The 24,484-nt window shown below is 39.2% G+C and overlaps 1 protein-coding gene across 2 annotated transcripts; it reads right to left on the bottom strand.

Annotated features, from left to right (window-relative positions):
- Positions 1–2: 2 nt before the first annotated feature.
- On the bottom strand, positions 3–24,484 carry LOC145787381 (palladin-like). 2 transcript variants are annotated; one of them, XM_082599113.1, is made up of 16 exons: positions 24,401–24,484; positions 23,888–24,084; positions 22,967–23,083; positions 20,470–20,563; positions 16,883–16,988; positions 9,116–9,187; positions 8,135–8,260; positions 7,055–7,153; positions 6,308–6,457; positions 5,556–5,650; positions 3,420–3,488; positions 2,413–2,550; positions 1,811–2,013; positions 1,541–1,703; positions 879–1,012; positions 3–414 (listed from the first exon to the last, which is right to left on the bottom strand). In XM_082599113.1, the coding sequence occupies exons 1-16, from the start codon at positions 24,403–24,405 to the stop codon at positions 263–265; spliced, it is 1,920 nt and encodes a 639-aa protein (XP_082455239.1). In that variant the 5' UTR covers positions 24,406–24,484; the 3' UTR covers positions 3–262. The 2 variants fall into 2 exon arrangements, with proteins under 2 accessions (XP_082455239.1, XP_082455240.1); XM_082599114.1 differs by lacking the exons at positions 3,420–3,488; positions 9,116–9,187 and adding an exon at positions 9,255–9,365.

Here is a 24,484-nt window from a genome sequence, read left to right as displayed (position 1 = left end):
TCTCACGATAAAAATTTATTTAGACTTTTGTAACATTCCATTCGCATGCACTGTATCGGCTATTTACACATGTTTAAATAATTTATAGATAGAAGTTGCAGCTTCTAATGTTAGCTGTTAAATTTTAAGCAACTGCTTTATATGTATCGTTTCGTGACAAGCGCACAAAAACTACGCAAGATATCAGTTTCTTCGTACGGCATCCCACGCTTTCAATCTATACAAAAATTGTGAAATAGATTTTGACAAGATCATCGAAACTTTATAATTCTTCTGATTCGGTGAGCATCTGATGGGCTTGGGCTTCTGGCGAAAGTGCTTCTCTCATGTCGACGCCTGCCACTTTGGCCAGGTTTGCGTACCGGTGAGGCGTCTTGATGCGGCGACGGTTGCTTGGTACATTGGCTATCGGAGCTGAAAAATTATTTGTATTTTAATTCACGTTTTGACATGTAGGCAGTTCTGCGCGAAACCATTGCGAATAAAAATTTCTCTATTTTTGCATTATATTTGCTTCGTTGGTTAGCTCAGTGGTTGCGCGCCCGACTAAAATCAAATGGCGCTGGTAAATTTCCGTGGAGGACAAAGATCAAATCAATTTGAAGGACAATTAATGGATTAATTCCCCGGCAACAATCGGAAAAACTTCACTCTGTCAATCTCGGTAACCAGCCCTGCGTCAAAAGCCTCTACAAGTATTCAAGACTACCAGGAATAACTTATCAAGGCTTTGTCAGTCCGAGGATAAAGATTCAAAACCAACCATTAAAATAGAGCACTGAATGTGAACGAATGAGGTGCTGTACTCATGTTCGTGTCCCAAAGCTTAGGGCAGGTAAAAACGAAAGTGTGGATCACTTTGGAGAGGGAATACTTACAATACACATCCAGCTTGCAGTTGCAACTTGCAATTCCTGCTTTGTTGGCCGCGCTGCAAGTGTACCATCCTCCATCACTTGCATACGACTTAGTAATTTGAAGACAAACGTAGCCAGAATCATCAGAGTACAACCTGCAACAAAATCTCTTGAGTTGCTTTAATGAATTATTGCGATACTCACTTATACCTAGACATTCCAGAAGGCTGCGTCTTTAGTAAGTGCTTCAGGCATATTTTTCCAAGTGACTCCTACCAGACTTTAAATTAACCAATTAAATTAGGCTAGCCCACTGCCCACATGTAAACTATTCTCTCCACGTTGAAAACTGAACAAAGACTCGTGTTATTCTGTCTGTAGTGGTAGCTGAGTTGCGGTTGGTTAAAAGAAAGGTGGAAACTTGCTGCCACCCAGGGCCGGATTTAGCTGATGGGGGGCCCGGGGCACTTTTAAATCGGGGGGGGCCCCGTGCAAAAATTTTTTTCAAGCCTACGGCGCGAAAAACCATCTCTACGTCTACAGTAGCATCAGTCCAGTACTGCACAGCATTTTGCAGAAACTTTAAAGTTCACATATAGGCTACCGGTATGAATGAAGTAAGCCATCTGCAACCAACAAATTTCTGTGTGTTTCATATATCCACGTAGTTTTAATGCACTTACTGAGTTCTGCTATCGGCAACTATTTGATCGGAACCCCGCTTCCAAGTGATGACAGGTCGAGGAGCAGCGATGACGCGAGCCTCCAAGCGGACAGAATCTCCTTCAGCGATACATTGGCCAGCCAGGCGCTGTACAAACGCTGGTGGTGTCATGTGCTCTCTCGCTGCAAAATAGCGAAAAGATCACCAAAATTTAAACCAGTTTTTAAAATAATTAATCACGAAAAGCTAGAGATGTAGGCTAAGTTAGCCTATAATCCACGCTACTTACGTGTAACATGCAGTTTGACATGAGAGACTGAGCTTCCAGCTATGTTAGAAGCTGTGATGGTGTATAGGCCTTCGTCCATTGGTGACGCTCTTTCAATGAGTAGACTGTGTACATTATTTTCACGCACCAAGATTTTGTGATAAGCGTCTTGTCGCACGGCTCGGCCGTTAATTAACCATACTATATCTGGCTTCGGTAATCCAGTGACCTAACAAGAAAAGTACTATTGCCGTCTTTCTGCTGTGAAACTAAAATATTAAATAAATTAAAAAAAACATTACCCATAAGTCACACTCGTTGTGGACACAAAGTGTAAAAATAAAAAGGCTTTAGCCTTGTTTACTGGGAGTAGCTATAGACTTACGATGCATTAATTTTTGCTTGTAGTTTACTCATTTGGCTGCAGAGCTGCCCCAATTAAAGAATATGCTGTAGTTAGGGATCACTCTTTCGGTGACATTATGACCATCCAGTTAGCACAAGGGATAGCCCACTTCTTTGTTGTGAGAGCTGCAGGTACCAGGTTCTCAACGAGTAGCCTAGGCTTTTGCTCTTCTGGTTCTGTAAATTTAAAGTATTGAAAAAAAATGAACTATTGATAGCTTGCCTTGACATCAAACCGAATAAGCTTTCCCTCTTCGCCTTGGACCTCTGCTGCAGGCTTTTGTAAAAATGCTGGCCGATAATATTTTTCTACTGGACTTTCTTCATCTGCAGCTAGTTCGCCTTTTCCAGGTAATCTATATATTTGAACGGCATAGGTAAGTAAACCAATCCACGTCTCTATTAAAAATATCAAACTAGACAATATAATTTTTTCGTAGTAGCCTACAAACAGTAGCGTTGATAGGGAGGTCCAGGGAGTACTTGTGGACCCGGCCCAGGCCTAAACTCTTCCAAAGAGCCCAGGAACTTACAGAAGTCACAGATTATTCCTTAAATATTGTGTTCCGTTCTTAGAAGTTCAGTTTAGTTTGTTTTTATTTCGGACCATCACAACTAAAATGAATCACCGCTTATTCTTTACATATGGTGCATTTTTATTAGAAGTGGGTTTACTTGGGCCCAGAGAATCTCATTGGTACCGAGCCCAATTCTCTTCTCCGCGACCCTAAATGTGGTATACACCGAGCAATGAGCAGGCAAGGTTAGTGCATGCATTGTTAGTAACATTCAACGCTTCACAACTTTTCTCTGATGGTGCACTTCCAAACGTTTAAAAAATTGCCAAAATAGGTTACTTTTATTTTCGCCGCCATGCTTACAGAACAACAATAAAATGTGGGGATCCAAACTCACTTTTTGATTATAACAATCAATTATAATATTTATTATTGGTGGTTATATTCAATAACGCAATCACAAATCACAACTGTAAACTATAGTATTTTTGATACAAATAAAAATCAGCAAGCCCGAGAATAAGCTAAAATAGGCTAAAGTAGCTAAAAAAAATGTTTGTGTTAGAATTTTCCTGCAACACACTTCGGTTTCTTTGCTAGGCACATATAGGCCTGTCTTATCAAATTGTGGAGCACAAAAGCAGTGTTAGACTATGGTTTATATCTATGCACAGCAAATTGAAACTTTTGTATACACATTTTCTTACATGCATTCTTCAAATGACGGTGACTTTGATGATTTGGCACCCGAAGAGGCAACATGATTTGATGTGGCACTAGAAGACGCCATGAGCGTTGTTAGTGAGTGTGGTGACGCCATGCTTAAATTTTTCAAATTATTTGGTGTTTTAAAAGAAAAATGCTAAAGGAGTTCACAAATAAGACAAATTAGTTCTAAAAAAAATTGAAGAAAACTGTACAAGTGCCTGTAGTTTAGTCTGATGCATGCAAATAAAGTTCTTTCATGTCATATTTAACATCAATAGGAGAAAGCTTTAATAAAGGATTTGCTTGGGTACACAACAAATATGAAAATCAAATAAGACAATCAACTCAAGACCACGGTATCATGATAGAAAACTGAGACATTTGACATGAGTGTAGAACTTCGAACATGCAAAAACATGTTTTTGATGCTGTAGGCCAGTGGTTCCCAACCTTTTTGATCTTGCGGCACCCTATCAAAGAGATAAATAGTTTGCGGCACCCTAGCAAAACTGGATCAATTTTATGAGGTTTCTGTATTTCAAACAACTATATGAAATAACACAGAATGAGTTGTACAGTATAATTTGAGCTTGATTTCTTGCACAAAGTCCCTTAGCCCTTAGAAGGTTGGGCTCCTGGAGTCTTGCTCAGTTTGGGGGGGGGGGGGCTGTCGATTCTTCTTATGGTTTAGGAGTGATATCTCTGTTACTTTTTAAGGCACGGTTTCAAAATTTGGGAATCACTTTGTAAAATTATTCACGCTGAGCATATCCGAAAACTAAAGCTATGTGAATTTTAGAACTGCTGATATACGTTGAAATGTTGAAGTGACTTATGACGTTTGGATTATTTAGTATTTTTTGGTAGAGTAATGAAGAACATGCATTGCAATGTTGTGATTAAATTTTTTTTACATAATCTCAATTTGAATCATTTAATTAACGAGACATGGGCCAAATTAATTACTTTCATCCAGCTGGTGGGAAAATTTTGAACAATAGAATATGAAATATTTCAGAGGATGTGCTGAGAAATGCCTTATATCTCTTAATTTATAACCTTTATTCGCTCAAAATTTCAGCTCAATAAAGGTGAATAAAAGTTCGGAAAAGTCAAAAAATCTCGTAGTCGCAGCCTCAGTGGTTTTAGAGATACAACTGTTGATGCAAAAAAGTTGAAATGGCAGCCCCCCCCCCAACCTTCAAAGGGTTAACATCTGGGGGCACATTCGATAAAGCCACTCGCATTTCTTCCTCGACTATAAGCAGTCGTTCTCGTTTTTTAGTTTTAATGTTCGTTAATACGGAAAATCCACTCTCACATAGGTATGATGTGGAAACTGCAGCAAAAGTACAATAGCTTTCTTTCTAACGCAAGGATATTCATTTTGAATTTTTATCCAGAACTCGTCAAATTTTTATCCAACATAAGTTTCCAATTTTATAATGTTTCGCAAACAATCGTGCAATTTTATAATCGTGCTGGTTCACACAATTCGATAAAATCCATCACTGCAATTTGACTTTGTGCGCCGTGAAACGCAAAATAAAATCATGAAACCTGGCGGTAATGATGCGTTGGTTTTGAATCTTTATCCTCGGACTGACAAAGCCTTGATAGGTTATTCCTGGTAGTTTCGCATACTTGTGGAGGCTCTCGCAAGGCCGGTTACCGAGATTGGCAGAGTGAAGTTTTCCGATTGTTGAAGTGTTGTTGCCGGGGAATTATTTCATCCATTAGGTGCCGCTGAATCTAGAGCAGTCCTAAAAATGCGTTGCTCAAGCGCACACCCCGAAAGTCGAACCAGCGCCGCGTGATCTTGAGCCGGGCGCGTAACCACTGAGCCATCGGGGCGGACGTTTTTTTGGAAAGAACAGCAACGAGTCAAAATCTTTTTTACGTTGTTTTTCCTGGGCGAGAAAACAAAGGCTTACCGCGGATTAGAGTTACAATAAATAAATTCCGCACTTAACGGGTTAAAGTTAAAATAAAGATTGGGCCACAGTATTGCAATATCTCGCGGCACCCTTGAGCATTGCAATTGGCACCCCAGGGTGCCGTGGCACCCCGGTTGGGAACCACTGCTGTAGGCTAATAACTAGTTGTAACTAGCTGTAACCAGTTGCTTTATTTACCTTTGTTTTGAAATTGAGTTTGTTGGAGACTTCACTTCACCCCCACCGCGGTATTCAGATATCATGGCTAACCTTCCTGTTGCGCTAACTTTGCCCTGGAGTAGGAGTTTTGCAAGAAAATCATGTAAAGTGACGTTGTTTTTATGTAAAGTTTGATATTTACAGTGCACGGAGCCCATTTATTTCAAGAAAAGTTCTCGATAGCACAATCTGTGATTTTGTCAAGGGGAAAAATAGCTAAAATGTGCTCACTGATCACCTATTTTGTTTCCAATGCTCTCAGATTTCAAACACAAAATAAAGGCATAAAGAAATTATGAAACAAATACAACAGCCAGAGATAAATAAGCTACAGGTTACAGTTAGTTTAATAAATACCAAAATTTCATCCCCAAACTCAACCAGAATGCTTAAAGTTTACTTTGACAGAGTCCCCTATAAGTCAGCAGTTGTGAAATGAGCAAGCGACATCTGAGCAAGTGACAACTGAGCTAGCAACATTTCAGCAAGTGGCTGAAGTTGGTAAATGATGAAACTGAGTAAGTAACACCTGAGCGAGCCAAAACTTGGCATGTCACAAGTCAGCAAATTCAGTTTGGCAAGCGATGACCAAGCAAGTCAGACGTGAGCAGGTATTCAGGTAAATCTTATTTGCTGACTTGGCAGTTGCTGAAATGTAATTGCTGAGTTGAAGCACTTGCTGAGTTGCCGCATGCTGAGTGATCTGACGACCACACAAGCAATGCATTTACTTGTGGATTTATTGCCAATGCGGTATAATTTCCATCATCTTCGACGCAAAGATGAGGAATATGCAATTCATGTCCCCCATCCTCATTCTTTTTTTGAATGAAATGTTGAGATCGCTTTGAAATTTGCTTTCCATCTTTGAACCAATAAACCTGAAGCAATGTTATTTGAAGGAGTAATCAGACTGAAATGTGAAGATTGAAACAGCTTAATCAAATTAAAAATTAGTAATAGGGTTGTAAACTTAATGAAACTGTTTTTTTTGTTTTTTTTTGCAGAGCTTGAACAAATTTGATCGACGTCATAAATTCAGTAGGCTAATCTTGGAAAGCAAAAGTCTTTTGGATGTAAAGGTAAAGTCGAGTCCTATGCTTGAATCCAAGCATCGAATGAGAAGATAACTGCAGCAAAATCCTTCCAGTAACCTATCGGTGACAATGAAAACTGTAGCTGGTTTAATGAGCCCTAGTGTTTTTGTTTGTCTTAGAATCCTATTCTAGTTGTTGTTTTCATTTCTAAAACTATACCTTTTGCTGCATATGAAGTTGAGATTAAACTTACAAACACTTGAAAATGTAGGACACGAATTTTAACCAAGACTTACAAAGGTGCTTGTAAGCTACAAGACCTATCCTAAAGTATACGATCTACAATTACGATCTGCGTGTCTCCGATAAAGTGTCACAAATTTTCAAAGTCAGGTTATGGCCTTGAAAGCTGTCTTTTCACATTGAAATTGGTAGGCCTACCTTGGCTTTGGGATTGGCGGAAACATGACACGAAAATGTGGCAGACGTTGTGTCCATAGCTTTAAAGTTTTTTAATCTTTGTGTGAAGGTTGGTGGAGCCTAAAATACAAAACGAGAAATGCAGACATCGCTTCGATGTTACAAATTATTTGTGCAGTGAACATACGGTGTTGCTGTGTTTGTTCGAACTGCACCATACTGTATCATGAAATTAATGTCGAATATCCTATATGGCCTACATGCTACTGTCCGATCCAGTATTGATAGTTGTACGCAATGATAGCCTATCTTAGTTTTAACATGTTACAGAATTAAGAAAATCAACAATTAAGATCATAGAAATATTCTACTTTCAAATTGATTTTGTCTTCAAAGAGTGGTGTTGTTAACCAGCATGATTGTTATCTAATACTGCTGTTCGCAGGCCCGGATTTAGGGGGGGGCAGAGGGGGCAGGTGCCCCGGGCCCCCCGACTTTTGAAGGGCCCCCCTACGTGGAAAAAATGTGATTTTGTGTTATTTTTTCTTCCTTTCAGCCTTTGAAGTTTCTGCAAAATGCTGTGCAGTGCTGGATTGATGCTACTGTAGACGCAGAAGTGATTTTTTTTTGCAGGGAGGCCCCCCGATCTAAAAATACCCCGGGCCCCCATCAGCTAAATCCGGCCCTGGCTGTTCGTATGCAGTGCACCATTGTAGGATACCGTACTCACATTTTATCAATGTGAGCGATTTTGGCAGTAGGTCACCTTTATCCTTTGGCTTTTTGTGACTCACGCAATAGCCTGGTCAGGTGAACTTGGTTTGTCCAGCTGGGCAATGCGCTTCAAGAATGCTTCACTCAACCACAGTTAGTGCAACATTACTCCACAAATATGCGAGAACTTTTCATTAACTCGGTGACCTGACCTGGACTTGTAGTCTTCTACTCTAGGATCACTATGCAAAACTTCCATGTATTGCAAACTTCAGAAGAGACTTTGACACTTCGGAGACAAACACTCAACTGCTCAAGCAATCATGAGAAAATGTTTAAAAACTGTCATGGAGTGTCATCGATCATAATCGGCGTTGCTTAGCTTACTTGCTTATCGACAGGAACATTTTCAAAAATTGCGTCTTCCGGGTCTTCATTGACGGGAGGAGTTCTCTCCAATCTATATTCTATCTCGCTCATTAACCTCTGTTCAAATGTGGATATCTTGTACTCCTGCAATGAAGTAAATATTTATGGTACATCACATTAAAAAATGTAGACAGGCATCTTAGCCTACCTGCGTATATGCGTTTTTACATTATCTACCCCCTATTGCTCAATTGAGTTGTAACGTTCTGAACAAAGAAACGCTAACATCAAGCAGCGCTATGTGGACGGGATGTGGACTTGAGCAGCGCATTTTATGGACAGCTCTCCATTTAGCGGCACCTATAGTGGATGGGATATTTCATAGATAATAAAACAACACTTTAATAACAAGCGAAAGCTTTACTCTGTCAATCTCAGTGACGGGCCTGCATCAGTGGTTTAAAGTCTCCACAAGTATGCGAAACTACTAAATATCTTGCATTTATGTATCGCATTTAAAACAAAGAATCGCTTGGTCGTTGGTTCCTCATTAAAACCAAGTGAAATAAAATAAGGGTGAAAACATGGTAGCAAAAAGCACAACAATCATGCAGCTAAGAAAGAACATTATTTGGGGAAGATCATTAGTAAGAAAGATAGAGATGAAGGCTTTTGAAAAGAAAGTAAGTGATATTATATTACACTTCAAACCACATTAAAAACGTTCGACATGTGTAAACATCTTGAAAAACAATGTTTTTCATGCTCAAGCAAGATTAATAGGATGGCCTACAACCGACTTTGACTAGTTTGTTTATGCGATTTATCTAAAATCCAGTGTTTTAAAAGAAAAAAAGATTCAAAATAAGCTGCCTTCAGGCCACATGTTTACATTAAAGTCCAAACAACTAATATGATCCGATATGTTCACATCACGCAAAGATGATTTGTGTGAAATGTAGACTGGTTGACTTTCAGCATGAAGAAAAGAGAAAATACCTGGGGTTCAATTTCAAGAATTGCTGCAAGCGTTGGAGAGTAAAGAATGTAATCCCCTTGCTGTTGGCCTTCCTACGACAACAGAAGAGAAAGAAAAGAAGAAGGTTAAGCTTTCAGCCTCAATAATTATCATCGGCACCTGCGCATCTGGAAGTTGGTTTGGAATTGTAGCTGTTGCGGCCATGGAATGCCTAAGCTGAATATGTTGAATGTCTCTCTCTATAATAGCCATTTCTCGGGACGGCCTTTTCTGCAAATTCATATTCCATTAAGCTTTTTTTTCAAAAACTTTCTTTTCTTTTTGGTTTGTGGGTTTTATCACCAGAGGAATTCACAGGTTCGTCCAAATTCACTTTCATGAAAATTTCACGATCTAGTTTATCCCTATGTCCACGGACCACGTCATGACGTAACGTCATTCTATCAAGAAAAGAGATTGTAAAAGTTTTTTTCTATCAGACCAACTTTAAATGCGGAAGTTGCAATGAATATGCATTCCAACGTAGGCTATAGCCACAGATCACATCTCTACAATATAACTAGATTGAATCCCTATTATCAAAGTAACCTTATACATACAGCCTTTCACCCTTTGCGGGATTGTCAGAAGGTGCTTCTGACGATCCCTCAAAAGGTAAAACAGACTGTATACAAGTTGCTTTGATAATAGTGATTCAATCTACTTGAAGTAGCTCTGCTTAGCATTGCGCTTGACATTGAGCACTCTTTTGTGATATTATTAACATTTGTCGTATCTTTACAATATGTGTAGGCCAATCTTGTGTGAGTTGTTTGTGGTTTTACAACTGAAACGTATGGTTGCGACTTGCGAAGACTAGTTTCTGTTACAGACGGTTGTTCGCCTGGTCAAACGTCATGTAGAAACCGTTCGGGTCTACTGAATATTACGTCATGGAAATTCCTAAAACATGAGCCAAAATTGCACCATCGTCCGTAAGACTCGTGTCAGACCGGTTTAAACCTGTTTGGACATGTTGTTGCGTCGCGCTACTGCTAGCGTGCCTTTGAGTTATCACAAATTTTTCTGATTCATTCTCGAAGTTGTTTGTTGGAAGTCGGTCGCACATTTAACTGGTTTATTTGGTGCTTGCTAGCTGGACAAATTCTCCGTCTTTTATCCAAGTAATCTGTATCGTAGTGACAGTTTTAGAGGTGTAGGCATTGCACCAGTCATTTCGATAGCCACGGGCTAATTTTACTGGAATACACTTTGAATAGACGTTTCGAAGGTGTGTTTATTTTTCGGTCATTACGTACAGACAAACGGATCCGGGAACTTTATGTTACAATTTTCCCACGAAGAATTATGGTTTACCGCTGTGACCATAAAAAATAAAAGACGATTCTCTGTCTAGTGTTTGGCACAGAAGCACTTAGAAGCAATAAAAAATAAAAGACGAGTTCTTGTCAGTTGGTAGGTCAAGAAGAAATTAAAACATAAAAAATAAAAGACGAGTTCTTGTCAGTTGGTAGGTCAAGAAGAAATTAAAGCAAGAAAAATAAAAAACGAATTTGTTAGCTGGTAGGCCAAGAAGCACTTGAAGGCATAAAAATAAACGACGTGTTTGTTGTCAGCTAGTGCAGAAGAACTAATTAGAAGTACAAGAAATAATAAAAGAAGATTTGTTGGTTGGTAGTCTACACTCTTACAGAAGCAAAGAAAAGTAAAGACATTTCTTCTCAGTTTGGTACTGAAGAAAAATAACTTTGACAATCATTGGCAAGAAAGAAGATTAAAAGACAATCCATCTGTGCTTGTAGATTCAAGTGGAAGAATCCAAGCAAGTTTTGTGGACTTTAGGACTTCATACTCGTACAGCTACGGTATCGTGCATTTAAATTCTTTTTTGTATTTTTACTGTCTTTGCAGTTAAGTTTTTTATAACTACTGTAGCCTAATAATTTGTGTGTTTGTGTAACTTAATTTTTTTAATTGTTAAATTTAGCCCCAACATTTAATATGTCTACACTCGGTGGCGACAAGGACTCGACCGCCGTAGACTCGACTGAGTTTAAGCCTGATGATGTTCTTTGCGGTCGGGCAGGCCATTCTGGGGAGGGACCCAATAACGATGAGGCTAAGTCAGTTCGAGAGGCCCGGCATCTTAGACGGGATATTTTGATTCAAATTGGGAAACTTTCTGTAGCCCTAGGTTCTTTGAGTGATAAGCAGAAACTGTTAATTTTTAGATCTAAGTTATCTACTTTAGAAGAGGAATTACGGCATTTCCATGCTCTTTTGACTAAAATCTTTAACTCTGCAATCTTGGCAGAACTTCGTGATAGGGTAGATCCCGAATTTAACTCGTTAAAAAATAACTTTGAACAAAAAGAAAGTGAGTTCTCAGATATGTTGGATGCTGACATACATCCTGAGGATAGCGCCTCAAATGTAAGCACTGGGATGTCTAGGACTTCGTCTCGGATAGTGGCACAAATTAACCTGCAGCTAAGACGAGAGGAGCTCCAGATACAAACTGAGGCCATTCGAGCTGAGGCTGCCGCGAGAGCTGAGGCCGAAGCGAGAGCTGCTGAGGCTGCCGCGAGAGCTGAGGCCATTCGAGCTGAGGCAGCCGCGAGAGCTGCTGAGTTCGCACTCAAAGACGCTCAGTTGAGGGCTGAACAACGTAAAGAGGTAGTTTTAGCTGAATATCGATCAGAGGTGGGCTCTCGGCGTAGCTCTAAGAAGGGCTCTTCTAGGCATTCCAGAAATGAACATCAATCGCAGTTTAATTTACATAACCTTTTCCAAACGCCCGTTCAACCTGTGAGTGGACCAGGGCAATCCACACGTTCTCCAGCTGTTTCAGGAGGTCTCGGGGCCGCGGCTAAGGGTCTTCCGAATGCTGTAGAGCCAAGGTCTGCGAATTACAACCGAACTCCTCCCCCAGCGCGTACAGGTCACGGGGCCGCCATTAGTAGTAATGCTTTGCCCCCTTTACAGTTTTCTGCGCCGCTAGGTTTTGATCGCCCAGCTACACGTAATTTGGGTGGTTGTGAGAGGCGTATCGCGTCTCCTGATTTTAACGTGTGTGAGGATCGTGGTCGGGCTGTGCATGTGACTGAGCCCACTCAGCCCCTTAAGGGATATAGCTTGTCTTCTCCCGCTAAATCGAGTTCTCAACAGCAGGATTGCTTTTTTGAATACCAAAATAGTAGGACGTTTTTCGATAAGGCGGCCTTGATTGGTTACGATGGTAATAATATGCCATTTATCTTCTTTAAAAATCGTGTTACGGCCTTAATGGCAGCTTCGCCCTTTAAGGGGACTCGTTTGACTTTGTTACAAGCAGCTTGTGTTTGGACAGCTGCGCAAACGATTGCTAATTTGGTTTCTGACACCCCTGGCTTGTCAGAGGAAGACAGGATAGAAATGTCGTTAGCTCGCTTGTCCCAGCGTTTTGGGGTTCGTGGAGGTCTTTTTGCAGAACCGGAAATTAGAAAGTATCGCTATGGTAGCAAATTGACTTCGACCTCTTCCAGTGATCTGAAAGAGTTTAAAGATGAATTGTCGCAGTGTCTGCTTTACGCGCAAGCTTATGGTCAGCGTGATAAATTAGAAGGACGTTTTGTTTTGGATTTGGCTAAGCGACTCCCGTTTGACGCTAAGCAGCGTTATCTTGACTTTTTAGGTGATCAGTATGGTGGCACTGATGAGCCTACCTTTCAGAGTTTGTTTGAATTTGTAGTACGGGAGGAAACGCGTAAGTCGACTGATTTTAGCATTATGCTAATGGGCGATTCTGGTGAGTCGCAGCAATTTAAAAAGTTTGGCAAAGGAAAATTGCCTTCATGTCCGGTTAGGCAGACGTCCGTAAAACCCCATGATGATGTGATGTCAGGGAGTTCGCAGTACTCGACTGTTGTTGGCGCACCGCGCGGTGGTGAAGCCAGACGTAAAAACCTACCGGCATGCATTTGTTGTTCGTCACGTGGTCAAGTTGAATATCATTTTTTGTCTAATTGTAAAGAATTTTTGCGCTTGACACCTAAAGATCGGAGAGATGTCATTGTGAAAGCTGGCAAATGCTTGAATTGTTTGCGCCAGCATATGGTTAGGGATTGCGTTCATGCAAATAACTGTCGTAAGTGTGGGCCTAACAACGATAGGAAACACTATTTTCTTCTGCATGATTTTTATGTGACGTCACATGATTCTCTGGATTCTGTTGGGAAAGATGATGCTCGTGCCAGAGTTCCTGTGCGTAATGTTAAGATTGGAAATGTTAAAGCAGCCTTTAACCGCGTTACTGCTGCTCGTGTTTTGAATCCAATGACTGGCAAATCGAAGTTGGTGTATTGTCAGCATGATCCTGGTTCGCAGTTGACGTTTGTTTCGAGTGACTTGGTGTGTGAACTTGATCTTAAACCGTACGATAAAGCGTCGTTTAAAATGGATACCCTGGCTGGTCAGAAAGCTACTTGTGCTGACCTTGTCAAACTCAACATCCAGTCGTTAGAGACAGATGAACTGTTTTGTGATATAACTTCGGTGGTTAACCCAGCTTGGGCTGATGATGTTAAAACTTTACCGCATAAACAAGATTTAAATGGTTTCCGTCATTTTCATGACGTGAATATGTTTCATTTGAATGATTGTAGTACTGTAGATGTACTGATTGGCAACGACAACGCTTATTTGATGTGGGCAAAAGAAGAACGTGTTGGTGAAAATCGTAGTGAACCGCATGCTTTACTCACTCCTCTCGGTTGGTTGGCTTGTGGTGGTAAGTCACCCTTAGAGGAAAGCATTGCTAAAGTGTGCAGAGTGCAGACGTCTTCAGAGTCGGATGTAATCTCTGGCTTTCAGCGTAAAATTGAGTCTCGTGATATGGAAATAGCAGACCTGAATAAAGTCATTCAGGATTTGACGTTGCAAAATGAAACCTGTGAATTGTCTCGCAATGATAAGTTGGCTAGAGAACTTGTTGAACCGAATATTGAGTTGAAAGATGGTCGAAATGAGATACCTGTTCCGTTGAAGGAAGATATTGATCTACCTAACAATTTTGTGTTGGCGTCAGATAGAGTTGCTGCTTTAAGGAAGAAAGCTTTAAAACAACCTGAACTTCGTGATTTCCTTACTGACACCATGAAAGATCTTAAATCAAATGGCTATATTGAGCGTACTGGTGAAGCAGGAAATGTCAAGGGATTTGAATGGTATTTACCATACTTTGTTACGTCACAATTAAAAAAGCGCATTGTTTACGATGGCAAGTCTGAATTTCGAGGAACTTGTGTTAATGATGTAATGTTTTCGGGTCCTGACTTGTTAAACCCTCTGGTAGATGTCTTGGCTAGATTTCGGCTTGGTAGATTTGGTCTCATGGCTGATGTGACTAAATGCTTCTTTCAAATAAAGTTACCTGAGTCGCAAAGGGATTTGTTTCGTATATTGTGGTTTGAAGATGATGACCTTGAAAATGGTAGGATGGTACCATTTCGTTTTTGTGTACACCCTTGGGGAATAAAGAGTAGCCCGTATATCGCTTGCTTGGCTATAAAGAAAATGATCGAGCAGAATCCCAGCAGTGCTGGTGAATTGACTCTCTGCAATATTGCAAATAATATGTACATGGATGATTTTATATTTTCGGCTGATAGCTTAGAGGAAGCTCAGCAAATCACTCATGAATCAATTGCTTTGTTTGATAGCCGTGGGTTTAAACTTGGTAAGTGGAGTGCTAACAAGGAGGCTATGATTGTCTTGTCAAATTTGGATAATGAGATGCTTTCACCTTTGATTCGTGACATTGACTTTCAGACTGAAAATATGACTTTGCCATCAGCGAAGACATTGGGTTGTGTGTGGCAAACCGAGTCTGACGAGATGCGTATCGCATGTTCCTTAAAGCCCTTAGCTAAACACACGCGCCGAAGTATGCTCAGTCAGCTTGGACAAAATTTTGATCCGCTAGGCTTTGGAGCGCCATTTTTTCTAAAAGCACGCCTTATACTTCAGCAATTGGCGATAGACAAGTTTGATTGGGACACCGAGGTCCCTGATAGCTTTGTTAAAGAGTGGGAGTCGTGGCTTCGCTCTTTGGACCTGCTTAAGGATTTTTCGTTACCGAGATGGTATTTTGCAAACTCTGGTGTGTGCAGTCCGGATGATATTGTTTCATATCAATTGCATGGGTTTAGTGATGCTTCGGCGCAAGGTGGCGCCTGGGAGGCAATGGATAAACAATTTAAAATCGCATTTTTTCACAATTTGGACTCTTCAATTCGTAAGCCCAATTTTATTGAACTGCTTACGTACACAGGCAGTGCCGTTCGGATCGTGAACGAACGCCCTTTAGTACCTTTGAGTGACGACCCTAGGGATTTTACTGTCATCACCCCTGCCTCACTTTTGACCCCATACTTAGACCCATACTGTGCTGTTGGGCAACCACATGATCGTGACCAATTAAGAAGGGATTATCGGTTCAATTTGTCACTTTCTCATCAGTTTTGGAGTAAATGGATCGAATTTTACTTGCCAGGTCTTCAGGGCCGGAAAAAATGGCTAAAAATGGCCGAGAATTTGGAGCCTGGTCAACTTGTAGTGGTAGGTTCTCTCCAGGACATTGGTAAACGTGGGAAGTATCAACTTGGGAGGGTGCATGAGGTAGTTCCACAAATTAGGAAAGGGAAGCCTGTGGTTCGTAGAGCTAAAGTTGCCGTCTGCAACTATGATGAGAGTACGGGGAAAGTGAAAGTAGACTGTGTGTTGAGGGATATTTCGTGCCTCGCCCCCGTAAAGAACACCTAAGTGTTAGGGTTTGAGCCTGGTTTTGTCTGCGGTGGCCGACACTTGTCTGAGCCCAGAACAGTCGGTTATTATCGCAACCATGGTATATAGCGTCATTTTTTGCGTGTACCTACTACCAATGGTACCAATTTCATGTATCGTCGTGTTTATTCTTATTGCTGTTCATTCTTTGCATGCCCTTTGTATTTGCGTATTAACTTAAACGTGAGTGATTCAAACAATTTGTGTATCATGTGTTTTTATTCATTGGCTCACAATTGTCGTCAATTCTTTTTTAGTTATGCCATGTCAGACTGTCATAACTAGGGGCCGCTATGTTACAGACGGTTGTTCGCCTGGTCAAACGTCATGTAGAAACCGTTCGGGTCTACTGAATATTACGTCATGGAAATTCCTAAAACATGAGCCAAAATTGCACCATCGTCCGTAAGACTCGTGTCAGACCGGTTTAAACCTGTTTGGACATGTTGTTGCGTCGCGCTACTGCTGGCGTGCCTTTGAGTTATCACAAATTTTTCTGATTCATTCTCGAAGTTGTTTGTTGGAAGTCGGTCGCACATTTAACTGGTTTATTTGGTGCTTGCTAGCTGGACAAATTCTCCGTCTTTTATCCAAGTAATCTGTATCGTAGTGACAGTTTTAGAGGTGTAGGCATTGCATCAGTCATTTCGATAGCCACGGGCTAATTTTACTGGAATACACTTTGAATAGACGTTTCGAAGGTGTGTTTATTTTTCGGTCATTACGTACAGACAAACGGATCCGGGAACTTTATGTTACAATTTTCCCACGAAGAATTATGGTTTACCGCTGTGACCAGTTTCACATAATTAATTATAATAAGGTTGTAAGTAAGTCACTTAAAAAAGATTGTTCACTTTAAGAATAAAATAGACAGTTTAGTGGTCTAGTTGCAAAGGTAGCCTTTAGTCACAAAAAGTCAAATTAATGCTGGTTCTATGTGATAAACACAAAAACTTCGCTACCTGGTTTCCAAGTTTTGTTTGAGGTGGAGAAGATACAGTGTTAGCCACTTCTTGTATTACTTGATCTTTTTCTACTTTGAAGTTGTGATTTTCATCTGGAATATGTCTAGAAATACAGATGTTTAAAATCAGCAAATAAATTGGTCACGCATAACTCAATCGTAGGCTACCAAGTAGCTGAGTAGATGTAATCCTAACGCGTTTATAATGTTTTAAAAACGTTGTTTGCTTTATCATGAGCCTAACAAGGACCAACATGGATCAACTTTAGGTTTATGCGCTTATGCAGTGCTCTTCATGGACAGCTTTTCTTCAACAACACCTATTAAATGGAACAATATTGGTAGACAAGATTTCTACAACAAGAGGAAAATGGTTCAAAGCTTCTGCAATCTGCAAGTATACAAAAGTGCCAGGTATGAAACTTCCAAAGTTTTTCAATCTGTGGATAAAGATCTTCACAATATAAATCGTCCAATTAATAAATTTTAATCATAACATGGTGTGAATCAGGGATTCATAGTATAGGGATCAACAACTCGGCAGGATTTCTGACAAGCGGAGTGTAAAAGTGTTGCCAGATATTTTTTTAATTTTTAGAAAAATATTATTTTGGTATTTTTAAAGTAATAGTCCTCCAAAGCTTGCCCGTGAATAACTGTTTTAAAACTAATCTAAAAAAAAATTATTATTCACTTACTAAACTATCATATTTTTTGCAAATTTAACCTCTCTTTCTAAGTTTTATTTAAGTTTGTGCATAAATTCACATTCTTATTGCAAAGTAACACAACTACAAACTACTTTAACTCAATCTTGTGCAACTTTAAACTTCAGGTGAGTTTTATTTTTTAAATAGACCAGCTTTGGGCGACCACTACTCTTTAAAAATGCCAAAAAAATTAGTTTTTCTAAAAATTTAATATCTGGCAACACTTTTACACTCCGCTTGTCAGAAATCCAGCCTAGTTGGCGATCCCTATACTATGAATCCCTGGTGTGAATGCAGATTTAACAACAAATTGGCTAAAAATCCAATTGTTACATGAAACTGAATATGTAAGATTGTTGAATGCATACAGCAATGGTTCCCAACGGGGGGTCCCCGAAGCGATTTCAGGGAGTCCGTAGAAGTTCCCAAGTTTGCAGCATGATTGATAAATTACAAAATTTAAAAATTGGTTGTGCTTTATTTGTTTATTATAGTGATTCTCAAATTGTACTTTGCAACCCAGTGGTGTCTCGTTTGAAATTTCAAAGGACATCGCACAAAGGTTTGGTTTCGTAACTAAAAAAAGTCATAAGTTATAAATGAGTTAAATCTTTTAATAATACTGTGATGGCTATGTTCAAATTAATTCTTTTTAAACAAAAGATTGTTGATCAATGCTTTCTTTAAAAATGCAAACGTTTGTCAGCAGTCTACCAGCACTCACAGATTTGCCATGACTCTGATAGATAGCCTGATTTTTGACAAAACATTAAATGTGTGCCGAAGTAAATAGCTCATAGTCTATGCCATCAATCGTCATAACTACGTCGCGAGTTCAGCAAATTCTTCAAAGTGTGTCACTTCGAAACTTATAGAACAGTTGATTCCATTAGGAGACGCAATATACCAAAATTTCCGATAGAAATCTTTTAGGGGTCTGCGACCGCTTCAAAGGCACCAAAACGGGCCTGTCAAGGTAACAAGGTTGAGAACCACTGCAGCGACACGTAAACGATCACCAAGTGTAGACAATGTGGCAGATGTGTGGCACGAATTCAATAATTTGAAATGCATATGATAATCCTGTGCATGTGGCTTGTAGTAAACCAACTGTCTCTCTGAATTCCATCAGAGATAAAATTTTCATTGCAAAATATTTTAAATGAAAAACGAAAACCATCAGGCGTAGCCTATACAAAGCTTATAGACTATTCCGCAAGATAATAATTTGCTTGTGCAAAAACTTCATACGTTAGCTCATTGTCGCAGATAGCAGTTGCCATGGCTACTTGTCTCGATGCTGAAGATGAGGATGACGATGAATTGATGCTGATGATATGAAAAAAAAAACAAGAGAGAAAAAGAAAACTTTAGCAACTATTTGGTTTCACTATATGAGAACCATAAGCATACGAAGCCGAGCAACGTGATCAAGTCATATTTAAGTTTATTACATTCACAAAAATACATAGCCTAACTACGCAACAATATCTCATGTGCAGAATGCAAAAAAATGTTTCTATCAAGCCATTTGAGATCATGTCCAGAGGCAGGTGTGAGTGTCAAACGAAGATCTTAGAAACCTTGTACATAAAACGTAACAATCCACCTTTGAACAGACAACTGTATGTTTGCGGCTCATCTTTCTTGCTCTCTTTATTTTAAAATTAGTTTTTTCGCACCTTCCTTTCTACCACATCATGTGAATCTGTTCAACACCTTTTGATGCAGTTACCTTTGATTCTCGTTAAGCCTATATCGTTGAGTTTGAGCTAGTCAGAAGTACTGCGCAGTTTTTTGTTTTTTCCTGTTTATAGATTTAGTAAACCACTGTGTTTTATTCGAACGTAGGCCTAGTTAAATTGTATGTAGGCTATGTTATTCCTGAAGAGGACATCTTGTGATGTCGAAAACGTTCGATATTTAATTTGTTGCGTAGTTTTGTGTTTCTGTAAATGTGATAAACTTGAATAATGTTAAACTTGATCAAGTTGCTCGGCTTTGTATATGCCCATGGTTCAACAAGACAAACTCTCTGCCGAAGCTCTACTATATAAGACTAAATTAAAATAAAATTCGGTTGCCCAAGTGCGCAATGCACCGTTTTTGATCTTTTGATGCATGCACATTGCGCACCATCAGCAAAACTTTGTAGTCTGCTGCAAAGATTTGCTGCATTTGCTTGATTTAAGACCTCATAAGATCCTATGAAAAATTATACGAAAATGGGCCTTGAAACAGGCTCTTGCCGAACACTTCAAATTAAGAACATACTGTAAATTGTATGGCTATTGTGCGCAGGAGTGCAGGTCTGAAAAATTGCGCTGATTTCGAAACAGTAGGCTAAAATTCATCATTGAAGATGTGTCATACTTTGTGACTATCTGAAAAACTTTATCACCTGCTGCCACTCGAGGATGTCAAGCGCGAATGATAATTTTGAAGTTGAACCGATGAGCAAGCTTTAGCGGATGATGACGTTGTTTCCGTTAGAGGAGGACTCAAAGGTCGTTGGATAGCCAGTGGTGTGTTTGCTGACGATGAGTTACTGTTAAATGGGTTTTTCTTTTCTTTGCAGTTGTGAAGTGGGTTTTTCGGTTCAAAATTTAAATGAGAAATATGATTTTCACAAGTTGAGTGATAATCTATGGATGATGAACTCGATGACATAAACGTGCACGATGATTGGCTGTAAAATAAATAATAATAATAACAAAACTTCATGATATTGTCTTTTAATTTAAATCATACAGTATTATCTTCAATGAGCTGTAATGATCTTGACCAATCTACTTTGCTAGCCTATAATGTACGTTGTAAGTTCATTCAAAATATCTTATTAGCTGCAAAACATTTTTTATCTCACTAATCTTACGTAGTGGAAGGCAAAACTTGAGTCAGACGTGGTTGTTGAAAGTTCTGTACAGATACGGCAGCAGCTTTAGTTGCAATGCTATTTTGACCACCGCCTGTAAAGAATATCGTTGTTTCATAATCCACTGTATTCAATAGGATAAAAGATTCTACAAGGCTACCAAACTTCTAGCCTAAAGACTGTTAAACCCTACCAGTTAAAAGCTGGTCACTCGCGAGTATGCTGACTCGTGCTCTGTGTTAAATTTATTAAGGCGCACCATAGTTTGTTTAGTTAGCATATCACATTGGAAATGGATCACAAGTGAAGGCAAAATGATTAGTTATAAACCGCGTTCACTACTTCACCTTAACGTGAAACAGGAGATATCCAGCAAGTAGCTTTAGGATAGGAGGGTCAATTTCAACAAAACACAAAAATGTGTAAGTCTACATTAAACTGACCTTTCAAATAGGCCTACACGGTGATTAATGTTACTTTTCTGTGTTTTAGGGGGGGTGATCGCTCCAATCGCTCATTTCCTGGATTTGCCACTGACATAAACTAGGTTTAGCCTACAGTAGCCTACTTCTCGCTACAGTACCTACGTTTTATTCAATTTTGAAGATATGCCTTTATTACTTGAACATCGAACCGTTGGATAACATTCTATCACTAATATGACGACGTTGAAACTGGCATTATTGGGCATTTAAATATCAAACCAACCCAGTTTTATGTGGATGCAGCAATGCAAAACATTATTATTTTTACCAATTGGACTCGGCGGTTTAAACGTTTAAGGCCAACATAAACTTCCTTGCAAGACCGGTAAATACTATACAGGGCTGAAAGAAAATACGTGAGGCCCAATTTCAAGCAAATGTCATGTATCTGGTCATGTGTCAAAACTTCAACGTAGCTTCAAATATAAAGGTGTGGAAATTTGGAACTCAATCCCGTTGGAAATGAGAAAAAAATCACATAACCCATTTAAATATCATTATGAAAATTTTCTACTATCGTAGCCTATTACTAATGTTGATGGCTTTAGGCCTATATAGATCTCTTATTAGCTGACTCGTTTATATTGTGTTCACTTCAACAACTATACTGTAAACTTATGTTTCAATTGTTTTGCTTCGTTTGCTTCTTTTATGTTTAATTTGTTACCTTTTCTTTTGTTGAAGGTGGCTGCTTGACTACAAGACCTTCCAGGTCACTTCGCAGAATCGCAGCCACCCGTTGCAGTATCCACAGATTCTACGTGATCGTTTGTACTATTTGACCTTGCTTAGTGTGTATTTATACTCGCAACAAAATAAACGCCAATCAATCAATCAAACTAGCTCTCTTTAAAAATTTAGATAGGCTCTCATAAAGGCACGTGTGTTACGGGAAAACAAAAAGCACCATTTTTACTGTATATCACGCCCCTCAAAACTCTCCGAGCCACTGAAGAGGACCCATGCCGAGTTCAAAAGTACGTATCTTATAATGTACCTAATTGCCCACTAGATCACTTTTCAAACTAAAGTTTCCTGTCTTGCAACTTAAATCTTCATTTACAAACAGCATCATTTTGCAAAAGCAATTTGAAGAATTTCAACTTCTGTTTTCGCGTTGCAGCACAGCGAAGATATACTAAATTGAAGATTTTACAACTTTATCAACATTGTAAGCAAATCTTTCTAAGAAAAGGCAACAGGAAAAGCATTTGTAGTTACTCATGCAACAGCTTTGCCATAAAAGGAGTCTTGTAAAATAATTAAGCTGAAAGAAATTACTTCAGAAGCCCAACAAGGTAACGCTTCAAGATATGACGAAAATAAAGCTCACATTTTATTGCCCACCGCACAAGAACTAGCGTAAATACGTCGCTTTATATTGTTTACAAAGATAAAATTATCGTCTGTCTTATGCTTACAGCAGGCACAATGCAGGCTGCGCACTGTGTAGGAAACATCACTTCGCATCGCACACTGCAGCCTTCTCATTTTTTTGCAACGTGGATGATACTAAACAAATGTTTCAACTTCATTTTGACCATAGGTCTTTGTTTTAAGAGCTAATTTTCTAACTTGGAACAAATGTGTTGTCTACATTGAAACAAAATGTTGCCATTCATCAATGAAGGTAAAAGTTCCCGGCCTTTCTACTCTCATTCACTCATTGTCAACCGTCTCTACGCTCAAAATAAATTTTTCCGTATGCTTTTTCAGACAAAGTTTTTTGGAAATGTAGTTTATCTCTTCTTTATTCAATAAACTTACTCCCTCAGTGGATGAAATTTACCCTAAGGACATAAATTCACTCCCTTGAATTGTAAGGGGTAAACATTTGTTTTAGCCATTGTTTTTTTTTTCTCAGTAGTGGACCGGACCGACAAAGGTGGTTTACGTCAAACAACTGTTTCAGCCTTCATAAGATTGTAAACATTAGGGCTTAGATTAGAAACATGAATTAGCAGTTGATTTTAAAAGTAGGCTAAAACCCTAGGTTGCCTAGCATTTTTTACCTTTGATTGTTATTTTGCACGATGTTCTTGCAGTTCCGGCTTTGTTAGTGGCCTCGCAGGTAAATATACCCGTGTCTTCAGGAAATACTTCACCAATTACCAGTGTTGCAACTTCTCCTGATAGTGCCCATAGAAAGAAATCTTGTTAAAAACATTGGTCGACCTAAGTCACTGCAAATATTTCTAAATTAAAACTTACCGTAACTAGGATATTACTGATGCTAAAAACTAAAACTTTAGACTTGTTTATATAGCTGTCTATTGAGTTACGTTTGGTGTACACACATTTAACAATGCGACAATTAATCACTGGTGTTTGATAATTTCCAGGCAGTTAATCACGCAAGGTCACATTCGGTCACACTAAACATTTTTGGTTCTTCATGTAACAATAATAAATGCTCAAGAAGATTTTGATAAAAATTAGCAATGTGATAATGTTTTGAGGACACTTTCGTTGTTGAAATGTTGAGTGAGGAAATATCATCGAGTCCTCCCGGTAGCTCTGTTGCTTAAGCGCTTGGCTTTGTGCAAGAAGACATCAGCACAAGATCAAACAACACTGGTTCGACTCTCGGGGTGTGCGCTTGAAGAACGCATTTTAAGGATTGCTTCCCATTCAGCGGCATCTAGTGGATGGAATAACTCGCAGACAACAACATTTCAATAACAAGTGGAAATTTTACTCTGTCAATCTTGGTGATCGGGCCTGCGTCAGTGGTTCAAAGCCTCCACAAATATGCGAAACTGCCAGGGTTATATTCGCAAAAAAGCTTTCCTAGTCCGAGGACAAAGATTCAAACCAACCAACATCAAGCTAATCACTTTTATAATTCTACAATCAATTTTAATCCATATTTTTCAACTAAATTGTTCACTATTTTGGTTTGTCAAAACCAATGCTATAAGTAATACTGCAACCTTTGTGAAGCATTCGAAAGTCTGCACAGTCATCTATGACGTATCCTTCTCTTTGCCATGTGATCTTTGGCGGTGGAACTCCCTTCACTCGACATTCCAATACTAAACATTCTCCTTGGGAGGATGAGAGATCTTGGAGTGTTTTATGAAAAACTGGAGGAACAAAGAAATTTCTTTTCTCTTGTTGTTGAGATTCACTGAAAAGATATTTTAGCCTAACTTTAATCTCTTCGAAGGAATTATTGGTTATGGAATGATATTCAAAATTCTTCTGCTACTCTACGAATTTATGGAAAAAAAAGATTCGGCTGGATCGCTACACAGCCTGAACTTTGAATTTAGTGACCGAAGATTTGGCCCTTCAGTGATCTTTTGTGCACTTTGCAATGCGTATTTAACAGCGGATGATGCAAATTTCACGTCGTAGAATATAAAATTTTGAAAAGGCAGTATGCAAGTATTGCTGGATCATAGTACTCGAAAATCGTTTATAAACCAACTGATCAAACCTACCTCATACTATCTTGTCTTTTTAACAAAATAGAAGTATCTTTTATAAAATTGTACTGATACAATAATAGGAAAGAAGATATGCAT

The sequence above is a fragment of the Aplidium turbinatum genome, chromosome 18 (genome assembly GCF_918807975.1).
Source record: "Aplidium turbinatum chromosome 18, kaAplTurb1.1, whole genome shotgun sequence".
Lineage (NCBI taxonomy): Eukaryota > Metazoa > Chordata > Ascidiacea > Aplousobranchia > Polyclinidae > Aplidium > Aplidium turbinatum.
This window is presented reverse-complemented; position numbering and strand designations above follow the sequence as displayed.

Coding starts and splice junctions, on each gene's coding strand:
- LOC145787381 (XM_082599113.1), bottom strand. Junction 9,188..16,882: donor AAACAAAACTTGGAAACCAG/GTAGCGAAGTTT, acceptor CTGTTGTCGTAG/GAAGGCCAACAGCAAGGGGA. Junction 6,458..7,054: donor CCGCCAATCCCAAAGCCAAG/GTAGGCCTACCA, acceptor ACATTGCTTCAG/GTTTATTGGTTCAAAGATGG.